This window comes from Notamacropus eugenii, chromosome 1 (assembly GCF_028372415.1).
Source record: "Notamacropus eugenii isolate mMacEug1 chromosome 1, mMacEug1.pri_v2, whole genome shotgun sequence".
NCBI lineage: Eukaryota > Metazoa > Chordata > Mammalia > Diprotodontia > Macropodidae > Notamacropus > Notamacropus eugenii.
The window spans coordinates 708,516,291-708,528,690 of record NC_092872.1 but is presented as its reverse complement, the minus strand read 5'-3'; the positions used below and the strand labels follow the sequence as shown (position 1 = coordinate 708,528,690).

Below are 12,400 nucleotides of genomic sequence, written 5' to 3'. Positions count from 1 at the left end.
CGGCGGACGGTGGCGGCGGGAGGTTCGGTTGTCGCCCGTTGGCCGCGAGGCGCCGCGTTCGGCGGCCGCCATTGCAGGTCAGGCCCCGGGCGGGGCGTGCGGGAGGGGGAGCGGAAGGGGCCCGGGGGGCGAGGGCCGGGGCTTCGGCAGGCGCGGCGGCGGGAGGACGAGGAGCAGGGAGCCGGCGGCCCGGGAGGGAGGGCGGCGCGGGAAGAATGGCGGGAGGGGCCGGGGCTGAGGCGCGGGAGCGAGCGCGGGCGGGGGCGAGCGCAGCGGGCAGCGACCTGCGGCTGGGAGGCGGCGGCGGCCCCACAGGGCCGGGCCGGGCCGGGGCTGTGCACGGAGGGGACCGAGGGGGCCCGGCCCGGCGCGGGCCTGGCCTGGGAGCCACGTGGGTCGTGGCAGGATTAGTGCGTTGGGGGGGAATGGCTCGGCGGGGAAGGGACCGGGAACGTGGATGGAGAGGGGATCCAGGAAGTGCGAGGGGACCATTTGGAGGGATCCCAGGAAGAGGAAGGAAAGGGGAGGAGCCTGGGGCGGGGGCTGGCTGCGGGAAGCGGGGGGAGGCCCGGGGCAGGTATCGGAGATGGAGGGGGGAGGGCTGGAAGTGCTGGGAGGGAGCACCCGGGGCAGGGGCGCGGCGTTGGCGGAGGGGAGGGTTCGGACACCTGGAGCGAAGCCGGGCCCGGGAGTCGGTCCCGTGGAGGAGCGGGATCCTGACTGTTCCTCCAGTGCGCTGTGAAAGTCACATGTGCGCGGGGTCCACACGCCGCCCCTTCCTCACGAAAAGTAACGAAACATTCCCCCCCCACGTACATCTCATCCCAGGGGGCAGGGGCAGCCGGCCCAGCCAGCAGCTGGATAACTCCCACACAAGCCCAACAGTCACGAAAACACTGCTTAATAAAAAGATCTCATCTCGTGTAAAACCACGTTAGTTGTTCGTTGTTTGGAGGAAAGCACATGGGAAAAGTGCATAGTATTTAGCGTAAAAGTTATCCGAATATTCCGTGAAGCAGTCTGGTGGTAATCCAAGTTTCAATTCCTGGGAGACCATCTAGTTTAACTTTTTCCTGCCCAAGAAACTGAAACAGCCCCCTCCCACCAAGTTAAGTAATTTGCCCAAGGTCACTTGGTTAGAAAGTTGTTGAGGTATGATCCAGACCTCTAAATCCAGCATTCTTCAGGCGATTCAAGTGAAATAATGGTAAAGAAAGCGCTTTGGGCAGTATTTTGCACATAGTAAGCACTACTTAAATGTTAGTTATTATTTTAAGCAAGTTTGTGGCGAAGTACAGAGAAAGCAATTCATCTGGTCCTTCAAGTAACAGTTCAATATGGAGCCAACATAAATTGTGTTCAGTCGGTGCTTTCTGAACTATAAAATTGGAGCTTGTTTTTGCAAGATAGATGTTCTAAAGCAAAATTTTGTATCATGAATTTTGTAGGGAAACCTTTGGAAAGAGTTGAAAAAAATGGACTACAAATAATTGAAATTTAAAGTTGGTCTTAGGGAAAGGGATGCCTAAAATCACAAAATGAATGAAGGATTATCATTTCAGTAATTAAGCAAAATATCCACTAAGCATTCTTTTTTGAAAATTTTGGCTGTTTTAATTACATAGAACCTTTTTGGCTAGGTATTAAGTAACTTGTCCTTTAGGCTTTGTGTATAGCACCTTTTCCTCCAGGGCACTCTTAAGAAGTAACTTTAAGTGCTTGTTATTCTTGATGAACTCATTGACATGAGGTTCATTTTATTAGTGTTCTCATTTTAAAAATTAGGAGTCTGAAATTGAGAGAGATTGAGGGACCTCACTAAAATCAAAGCTAACCTGTAAAGTGGGCTCCCAGCCAATTCATTATTTAAGTCCACCTTGTCCAAAGCAACAGAAGCATGCATTGTAGATTGAATGCTTTAATTTCTGGGAACATGTAAATATGGAACCATTTTCTGTGACAGCTGCCTTCCTGAGGTTTTTCAAATGGAATACACAATTTTCCAGGATTTAATGTACCAAGAAGAGTTGAACATTTTAACAACCAAGAAAAACAAATAGAGCTAGGTCCTGATTGTGGCAAAGAATCTCCTGAAGCAATGGCATGTATTCAAATTCACAGTATTTGAAATTATAATTATATGAAATATGGTATAGAATTTTTTTCCCTGGCCACCTGACAGATACAGTAACTGCTTTGGTGTCTTTGTACAAATCAGTTTATTTTACTTTGACATGAATTCCTTAAAGCCACATTCTTGAAGATTTTTTTTGCCCCCTCCCACAGCATCTAGCCTTGTACCTTGTTTCCCTTGTAGTGCCTTAGGTGCTGAATAAATGGTCCATGAATAAATAATATGAGAATGAAGTTAGTGTTTATAAAGCATATTGAAATTTTAAATACCAGAAGTAAATAGTTACAGAGAAATCAAAAATATCATGTTTCCCAAAGTATAAATTCATGGTCATTAATCTTACCTAAAGCCTAAAACCTTTTCTTCTTTTTCTTTTAAAAAATAGTGGTTTTTTAAACTATCTTGTGTTACTCAGTATACTTTCATCTTCCTAGAGCTGAATTATTTCTGTGGATTTGAATGTTTTTGTAGCTGGCTCAGAGTTAAAACTAAGCATAGTCTCACCAGAATGGAATTGCTACTTCTAATGGCATTAGATTTATGCTTTCTAGTTGCCTCGTAGAGAAAAACTGATTGAAGTGGATTTGAGGAGCACTTCCACTGACCTGCTTTTAATTCAGTTGCATAACTTAATGGAGCTGTATAATTAGTGCATCAAAGTCTACCTGTGAAATTTTGTCACCTTACTGCTATCACACATACATTTCTGTATAGATCAGATTTTATGAGTTTCAAAGGCCAGTCTCAGTTAATTTTTTCACATTGAGTAATGTTTGAAATATAAGTAGTCTGGGGCTTAGAAATCTTTTTGCCAGTCAGTTTTCATTGTGAATGTTGGCTTTTATTTTAACAAGAGTTGACCTATACCCAATTCTCTGCCTTTTTCTTTCACAGCAGATATGTCTTAATATTACATTCCCCTTAATCCTGCTTTCTAGAGGCACAAATTGGACTCCTTCTGTTCTTCAGACCTCCCCTCATCGTACTCCAAACACTATATTCAATGAGTCATAAACTTTGGGCCTACCCAAACCCTAAAGAGTAAAATATTTAGGTACCTGAAGTAAGAATAGATATCAAGAAGCAAGGGAGGAAATAGACAACGTACAGTTTTATGATAACAGATTTGTGTATTCTGAGGAAGAGTTTTAGAATATGTTTTTGCCAGCTAACTAAACTATTATGTCCTATTTTTTTTATTATTTTATTTATTTTCAGTGTTCTACAATCACTACCATATAACTTAGATTTTTTTTCCCTCCCTCCCTCCTACTTTCCCCTTCTCTCCCTGAGACTGTATACAATTTTATATAGGTTCTACACATACATTACTATTTAAATACATTTGCACTATAGTCATGCTGTGTAGAAGAATTAAAATGAATGGGAGAAATCATATAACAAACCAAAACATAATATACACACACACAAAAATGATCTACTACATTCTGCGATTGAATTCCATAGTTCTTTCTCTGTATGTAGAAGGCATTTTGCCTTAAACCATTGGGAATTTTTTAAGTCCTTGCATTGCAGTGAAGTTCCCAGTCTACCAGAAAAAACTCTTGCACACTGTGGTTGTTGCTGTGCATAAAGTTCTCCTGGTTCTGCTCCTTTTGCCCAGTATCAGATCATATCAGTCTTGCCAGGCGTCTCTGTTCATCATTTCTTATAGCACAATATATCAATTTATTCAGCCATTCCCCAGTTGATGGGCATCCCCTTGATTTCCAGTTTTTGGCCATCACAGAGTGCTGCTATAAATATTTTTGTACATGTGGGACCCTTTCCCATTTTTATGGTCTCTTGGGGATACAGTCCTCGAAGCAGTATTGTTGGATCAAAGGGTGTGCATATTTTTGTAGCCCTTTGGGCATAGTTCCAAATTGCTCTCCAGAATGGTTGGATCAGTTCACAGCTCCACCAACAATGAATTAGTGTTCCAACTCTCCCACATCTTCTCCAACATTTATCATCTTCCTGTTCTGTCATATTAGCCAATCTGATAGGTATGATGTGGTACCTCAGAGTTGTTTTGATTTGCATCTCTTCAATCAGTAGTGATTTAGAGCATCTTTTCATATGACTATAGATAGCTTTAATTTCTTCCTCTGAAAACTACCCGTTCATATCCTCTGACCATTTAATCAGTTGGGGAATGACTTGTATTATATGTCATGTTATTCTGAGGAATAGACCATGTTCATGAGAAATATTCCCAAATCAGGCTTGGCTTGCAGCAATGCCTGTGACCTGTTCTAGACTAACTGGCACTAGTTGTAATTTTGCTAGAGCAAGTGCAAAGAAGATAGGTCTGTTTCGGACCACCTTCTGTGACAGTGGTAGATCAGAGATTGAGGACATTGAGGTTTGCGTCAGCATGTACACATCTCAGTACCACTTACCTTCCTAGTCACAAAATAATAAGGGCCAAACCTAACTATGCAGCCGCACATGATAATCTCAGTATGTTTAAGTGCTGCAATATACTACTGCTTGTGAAACCTTGCCTGAGTCATTCCATCTCTGTGAATCTCAGGTTCTTCGTTTGTACAAAGAAGAGATCGCTAAGATGGTCTCTGAAATGAGAGGATCATCACAAAATGCTCTCCTTTCTGACCCTAAATCATAGGATTCCTTTTGCTTTCTTTTGAACACAAATGTACAATGTGAAGTTAACCTTTCAAAACTGATGCATGGATTATTTCTGTGCTCTAATCTCAGTCAGGTTATTTATAGTTCCTAGCCAATAATTTGAAGTTCTTGTCTACCCCCACACCCTGATTCGTTTAGTGACTACTGAGGAAATCCACAACATCTCCCCTAATAAGCAGTTGTTATAAATTATTCTTCCTGGATTGCTGTTCTTTGCCAAAAAACGGGGGGGGGGGGGGGGGGCGGCCAGAATGGCAGCGTAAGGTATAGTGCGCACTGTATCTTACATACTTGCCCATAATCTTAAATATGCATGTTTGCCCAGCAGAGACTGATTTTTGTTCCATTAGGGCCCCACTGATTCTCAAAGTTGCTGGTAACCATAGATTTTGAACCCCAAATCTTGTGACTTGGTCTGACCAGATGTTTTCACCATCTTTGTCAGGCAGTCAACTTTGAAATCAATACCATACCAGAAATCTGGGACATGGAGCTGCCTGCTTTTTGAATTGAAAAAGCTCAGTAAAAGCCCTGAGTATTCTGCTGCTTTTCTGCGGCCATCTGTGCTTTCTTGTACTGTGACTTACACCCAAAAAAAATCACATCATCAGTCATCATAAAGTTATTAGCAGCTAGGTGGTGGAGTGGATAGAGTACTAGACCTAGAGTCAGGAAAGCCTGAGTTCAAATTCAGCTTCATATACTAGCCATGTGACCCTGGATGTGTCATTTAACTTTTGCCTCAGTTTTTTTATTTGTAAAATGGGGACAATTTTAACACCTGCCTCCCAAGGTGGTTGTGAAGATCAAATGAAATGAAATTTATAAGGGTCTTTGAAAATATCTCTCTTCTAAATATAGGCCTTGATTAACCCAGAAACTTTAGGATATCCTTCCCCTCCAAGTATTTTACATTCAGACTTTCCAGCTATTTAGTCTGCTTTTAATTTGTGACTAAATTTTCCCCATTTCCATTTATCTCTTTTCCTTTAGAGAGTTAAAATTCTCTGTAATTTATAGAAATAGGATGTTTTTGTGGAAATAATGAATTGCTTTTCAAACCCAGAAAGGTTTTTTTAGGACTGTCCTTATTGCTATTTTCTTGTCTTTTAATTCCTTTAGAATCTCCTAATCCTACTGATTAACTGCCTCATGGTTTCCTGGGTTGAATTATATCTTATTACTTAGAAACTCTAGTTTTAGTTGAAGTCCCAGTCTGATTCTCTAATGTGTTGTAGTGAAAAGAAAGATGGGCTTAGAATCCAGAGACCTGGATTTGAATTTGAACAATTAAGCATTGTTTCACCAGGGGCACACCATTTGTCCTCTCAGCCTCTGTTTTCTAGTGTATAAAAAGATAGTGCTTCTGCTACCTGTTTTTCAGGGCAGTTATAAACCATGCAGCATTAGTTATTTATTCCCCTTGTACTTTTGCCTAACTCTTATTTGTATTCATTGTCTGCCCCTAATAATTCCCTTTCATGGTACTTTTTCTCTCCTCATGTTTCTAATTTGAAATCTAATGAAATTTCATGAGTTCTTGAATTTTGTATACTTTCCCGTTAGTTCCATAAACAAACTTTGAGATGTGAGAAGTTGATGCTTAAAAGTTGGGGTTTTTTTTTAATTCCCCCCAAAATCAAACCTAGTAGGCAAATGAGTCCCTCTCGTGTGACGATCAGGACATCCATTTCAAAATATGTCATTTATTTCCACTGTCATTTAACTTTCTTTTGAACAGTATGCGAGTTTGCCACAAGATGACGCTGTTGTTTAAGATAAATCTCAGTGTGGTACATTTGGTTCCTCTTGTCTGTGAGAAAAGGCATGGACTTTAGATGAGTCCCTAAAAGATTCTCTAGAATGTTTAAAAGGATGCTATGGACATTTTCTTGCCTTAACTTTTGCGGGAGACCTTTTGTGTTTCAAAATAATTTATGGTGATTGGGCAGAGGAGGGAAATTAATGAAGTTTTACATTGTATCCCCTGGAAAGAGCAATCCTGGAGCTGTTGAAAAAAGTTTTCCCTCTTTGGCAAAGAAAGCATCAGACTGTCCTTACATAATTTTTTTCTTTTCTCTTCTCAGCTTTTCTTCAGTTTGTTTTTCTGAGAGAAAAAGCTGATGGTGCAAATTGTGATTTCCAGGTGAGTGATATATTGATACCTTTTTTCATTGTAGGGTAAATAGTTGGGGTTGGATAGGTTTGATGTTTTTTGAAAGAGCTAAGATCCCAGAGTGCATCTGCGCAGATCCTTGCATTTCAACCTTTAGTTCAGTGCCTAACACTACCCACTTTTCAATAAACTTTTGATTAAAAAAGAATGGCTGAGCCTTTTATGGGTGGTGTACTGCCCATCCTTCACCCCTCAAAAATATTGTAACCACCAGCCCTTTGCTTGCAGTGCTGGGGCTGGAGGCTTGGCAGAATGGGTGCTGATGGAGCTACAGGGGGAGATCGAGGCTCGCTACAGCACTGGATTAGCTGGAAACCTCCTGGGAGACCTACATTACACCACCCAGGTGAGGGGGCTCTCCTTACCCTGCCTAATGCCTCAGAAAAACAAGCCACAGTAAGGTGGCCCTCCCAGAACCCAGAGTGGGGACTGCCCTAAGGTTTGTTATGTGAGGTCTGGCTAATGTCCTCAGGAATCCAGTCATGCTCCTCCCCTACCTCTGAAGCATCAGAGACATTTTAATTTGGGGTAACTGGAGAGGTTGTATTTCTAAAGATGAAAAATGTATTTTTCTTTGTGACTGGGAAATGCACAGGGGGAGGGTGAGCAAATGTAGCATCTCAGTGAGAAATACCAAAGAGTAAGGCAAAGGCCCAGAACTGATTGATGGGGATGCCTGAGTTTTATCTGCCCTGAACCTCAGGTATCTTTTTGCTTTTGTTTTTCCTTAAAGGGAATTCCTGTGCTGATTGTGGGGCATCATATACTATATGGGAAAATTATCCATTTGGAGAAGCCATTTGCTGTCCTGGTAAAAAGTGGTTCTGGGGAACAGGAATGTGATGAAAGTGGCAGACAGACAGCAACTCGGTACCTAGCGAAAGCGCTGATAAAGAACAAGATTCTCTTCAAAACCCGCCCAAAACCCATTATCACCAACGTTCCCAAGAAAGTATGAAAGAACCACGGATTTTTCCTAGAGAGCGGCCAACTCCTTGGACTCGTGCCCCATTCCCACCCAGAGGACGGATAGACGGTTCCCTTGGTTCACCAATGGCTCCTGTTTTGAATGCAGGCAACACAATGGGGGTAAACCCTGATCCTTTTCTTTTAGCCAGCGTTCTTGGTGGAAATCTGACTCGGTTTCCAACTGGCCCCCTTGCCAGAAATCCAGCTCCATTCCCAAAGCCATCTGGCTCATTGGCCTCATGTCCGCCTTCCTTCCCAGCTGGTGCCCGTGACTCAAATATGGTTCCTTTTCCAAGGGGAATGAATCCTCCAAGCACAAGTTCGGTTCATTTTCCAAGGTCAGCTGGCCCACTTGGCTCAGGACTAAACCCTAGAGCAGGTATTGCCACTGGTACAGGTCCTATGCCTAACCCTAGGCCAGGTGGGCTCACAGGAACAGGGCCTATGCCTAATCCTAGGCCTGGGGGGCTCACCAGCACAGGTCCTATGTCTAATCCTAGGCCAGGTGGGCTCACTAACGCAGGTCCTATGCCTAACCCAAGGGCAAGTGGTCTTCTGGGTACAGGACTTGACCCCAGAGCAGGTGGTCTAGGCTCAGGTCCTGGTCCTGACCTGAGAACGGGAAGTTCACTAGGCACAGGTCTTGGCCCGAACCTAAGGACTGGTGGCCTTATGGGCACAGGCTCTGGTCCTGACCCCAGAGGAAGTGGGTTCTTGGGTGCTACTGGCCCTGGGCCTAATTCTAGAATGAGTGGCCTGGGTGCAAGTGGCCTGGGCTCAGGTGGCCTCGGAGCGGGCGGCCTCGGAGCGGGCGGCCTGGGCTCTGGCGGCCTCGGAGCGGGCGGCCTGGGCTCTGGCGGCCTCGGAGCGGGCGGCCTGGGCTCTGGCGGCCTCGGAGCGGGCGGCGTGGGCTCGGGCGGCCTCGGAGCGGGCGGCGTGGGCTCGGGCGGCCTCGGAGCGGCCGGCCTGGCCTCGGGCGGACTCGGAGCGGGTGGCCTGGGAGCTGGTGGCCTGGGTGCAGGCAGTGTTGGCAGCAGTGGTGTAGGTGCAGTTGGCCTAGGTGCGGGTGGCCTGAGTACAGGCCCAGGACCAGGTCTCAACCTAAGAACTGGTGGTCTCTCAAACACAGGGCATGTCCCTGATCCCAGGGCAAGTGGATTTCTGGGCACAGGCCTTGGTCCTAACTCTAGAGTTAGTGGCCTAGGCACAGGTACAGGTCCTGGTCCTGGTCCTAACCCAAGAGCAGGTGCCCCGGGACCAGGCCCTGGTCTTAACCCAAGAGTAGGCCTGGGAACAGGCCTGGGAACAGGCCAGGGCCCTAATCTGGATCCCAGGGCAGGTGGTCTCTTGGGATCAGGAGCTAGTCCCAATTTGAGAGCAGCTGGTCTCATAGGCACAGGATCTGGTCTTGATTTGAGAGCATCTGGATCTCTAGGTATGGATCTTGCTCCTATTTTAAGAGCAGCTGGCCTCCTTGGAGCAAATTCAGCCCCCTTCTCACAGTCATCTGGAAGTATGGGTCCGAATCCATCTTCCATGACAAGAGCAACAGGTCCTATGGGCCCAAACTCAGGTCCTGGTTCTAGGATGGTTGGCCTTCCAGGTCCAAATTCCTCTCCTATGCCAAGGGCTACTGGCCCCTTAGGTCCTAATTCAACTCCTTTCCCAAGGCCAGCTGGCCCCTTAGGTGTAAACTCAACTCCCTTTCCAAGGGGGACGAATCCTGCAGGCTTGAACCCAGCTACATTTTCGCAGTCCACCAGCTCAAACCCACCTGCCTTTCCACGTTCCACTGGTCTCCAGGCATCCACTACGGCAATTTTTCCAAGGTCATCTGGCCCCCTGGGCCCAAACACAGCTAACTTCCCAAGATCAGCTGGACTGCAAGGCCCAAGTCCAGCTACTTTCCCAAGGTCCACTGGCCCACTAGGTCCTAGTCAAGTTCCTTTCCCCAGGTCTGCTGGTTCACTAGGTCCCACACCAGCAAGTGCTCCAGGCATAAATCCAGCTCCTTTTCCAAGGCCATCTGGTCCCCTGGGTATAAACCCGTCTTTTCCTAGGGTCAATGGCCCCATATTAAAGACTGTGGTACCATTTCCTAGGAGTGGAAGCCTTTCCGGCCCTGGCCCAACTTTTCCTAGACCAGGAGGCCCATTGGCTGCAATGTATTCAAATGGAATGCTGCCACCCTAGAGACCACCCCCTTTCCACCTAAGGCTACATTGGCTGCACGGCACCATGGCTCTGGGCAAGATGGAGAGAGCTGCAGTGAGGCTTGACTTGATGGCCATTTCTTTCCACGGCTTATTTCTCCCATGAAGATGGAGTCTTCGCTTTGCTTGTGAGACAAGAACTCTGGCAGGCAAGCTCAACCCTAAGGACGGGGAGAAAGACTCCCAGGGTCCTGTAGCCTGTGGTGCTTTCTCACTGCTTTGTGCCGAGTTCTCTTTTTCTTACTCATTTCTTGGATTGTTCTCCTGGACTTTTCCTCAGGGATGCACAGGCCTGCCAGTCCCAGCTCATTCTGTACTACCATCTTCCCTACCAGAGAAACCCAGGTAGCTGCTTTTGTTAATTGTGTTCCAGTTTCAAACATTACTTAGTAACTTTGTATAGAGCAGCTCTGAACGGATAGTCCTTTTCAGTTCTAAGTAAAGCTTATTTCTTTATGCCACAAACTGGACATTGGCCATCTCTGGGATTCACAGGAGGCCAAAGTTGTGAAGCAGCTTCTCACCTGCCCTCCTTGCTACTGTTACTCCCAATCAAAGAACCTCAAGATTTTGAATTTATGTTGGCTCTGGGACCTGGGGGTGGGGTGATGGGAGGTAAAGGGAGGGGGAGGGGAATAATCACTGCTTTTCAGCCTGGTATAAAGGCATTGTTGGTGTTTCATTCTATAATATATCATTTCTTACTGTTTCTTTAATAAATGGGATGGGAGGTTGCTGATTTTGAGCCCATTTTGTTACCTGGCCCAGGGGGAAGGAACCTCACCCATGAGTTTTAATTGTTTTAGCTGGAATTGGCCATGAGCCTACATTCTCTTTTGTGTAGCTTGTCTAGTTGATTTTGCTGCAGGAATAAGAAAGCTTAAGTTTGTGCTCCCAGCTGGAGCTTTCTTAACTCATCTGCCTGATAACTCATCAAGGCTTTTGACCCGAATTACAACCTGATTTAGGTTCCACTTGTATATAACATCTTTATTATTGTTCTGGGCTAAATGCACAATCACCTTTGACATTTTTGTCAGTTAAATTAACTGAGTTTCTGTTGGAAATTATCTGGGAAAGTGGTTGGATGGCAAATAAACCAGAGAGATGGAAGTTAAATGTTCTTGTTCACTTAAAGACTCAAACCGCATCAAGCACAGTGAACCTTTTACTACTTTGTAAGAGGTCAGTCATGCTATGTGATATATTGGATGGTATATTACCTGGCATATGTGGGTCTTGGAACCCTGTCTCAATTTCCAGGTTTGGGGCTTAGAAATAAGACTGCTGTTTTTGTGTGCAAATTTTTTTTTTTATTTTGACAAATACATCATAGTATAAAAATTTTGACCTTTCTGAAAAGTGAAAAAAATGCAGGTAAAAAATAAATACGTTTACAAATCATTGTAGAAATAAGTAAATACAAAAGATCAGAAAAACCCTAAATTCCTCATTAAAATGGGATTTGAGAGAAAAACCAAATGTTTTCATTAATATAAAGTCTCTTCCCTTGCATGAAATAGGGATAAAGCTGAAGATGTTTGGTTTTGTGTGTTTTACAGAAAATATAAAAAATAACTTATAAAAACTAGTCGAGGTTGAAAGTTGTGAGCCCACTTATCTGCCTCTGTTTTTCTATCTGGGAATCTGGTAACAGTAGCAGTATTACAGGAACTCTGATAGGTCAGCTAGGAAAGACCTATTCCTTCCTTAACCATCTTTAAGTAAAGTTGAGAAAAGTAAGCCCTTAGTTAAGTCTGAACCTTGTGTTGGCTGGCTGGATTTCCTCCATTATTTAGTTCAGAATAGTTTGCTTCTTAGCCAGCAAAAGCTCAAAAGGAACTAGAGCCATTGTCTCTGGCCTCTTCCTCATCTTTGATGGTCTGGCCTGATGTTAGCTGTGACTGCCAAGGAAGTACAGGGTCTCTGATGGAGCAATTGCTGGCAGCACCCAGAGGACACAAACTCATTTGAAGAGAAAAGCACCATAAATTGACCCAATTGCCTTTTGGAGCACATTTCATTCCTTTGCAGGAAGCAGCAGGTGTTCTAGAGGCTTTTTCCTAATCATTTGCCTTTCAGTTATTAGTCCTGGCTCAGTAGTGAAGTGTAGGGTCAGCAACACTACCATCGTCTTGCTAAACATGGACACTCCAGTCAGAGATGAATTAAGCATCCGTGTCAAACCTAAGAACTGAGAATAGACAACTGATGGTGATTTAGCCAATGAGATGTAGCAAGAGATGAGACAAG

General features: G+C 44.8%; 2 protein-coding genes across 2 annotated transcripts; both read left to right on the top strand.

The window, feature by feature from the left end:
• The first annotated feature begins 7 nt into the window (after positions 1 to 7).
• On the top strand, positions 8 to 8,156 carry CHTF8 (chromosome transmission fidelity factor 8). The gene is made up of 4 exons (XM_072636430.1): positions 8 to 77; positions 6,877 to 6,935; positions 7,194 to 7,311; positions 7,699 to 8,156. Exons 2-4 carry the CDS (start codon positions 6,913 to 6,915, stop codon positions 7,921 to 7,923), a joined length of 366 nt encoding a protein of 121 aa, XP_072492531.1. The 5' UTR covers positions 8 to 77; positions 6,877 to 6,912; the 3' UTR covers positions 7,924 to 8,156.
• Positions 7,920 to 11,266, top strand: DERPC (DERPC proline and glycine rich nuclear protein). The gene has a single exon (XM_072636421.1). It carries the CDS (start codon positions 7,920 to 7,922, stop codon positions 10,125 to 10,127), a length of 2,208 nt encoding a protein of 735 aa, XP_072492522.1. The 3' UTR covers positions 10,128 to 11,266.
• Positions 11,267 to 12,400: the final 1,134 nt, after the last annotated feature.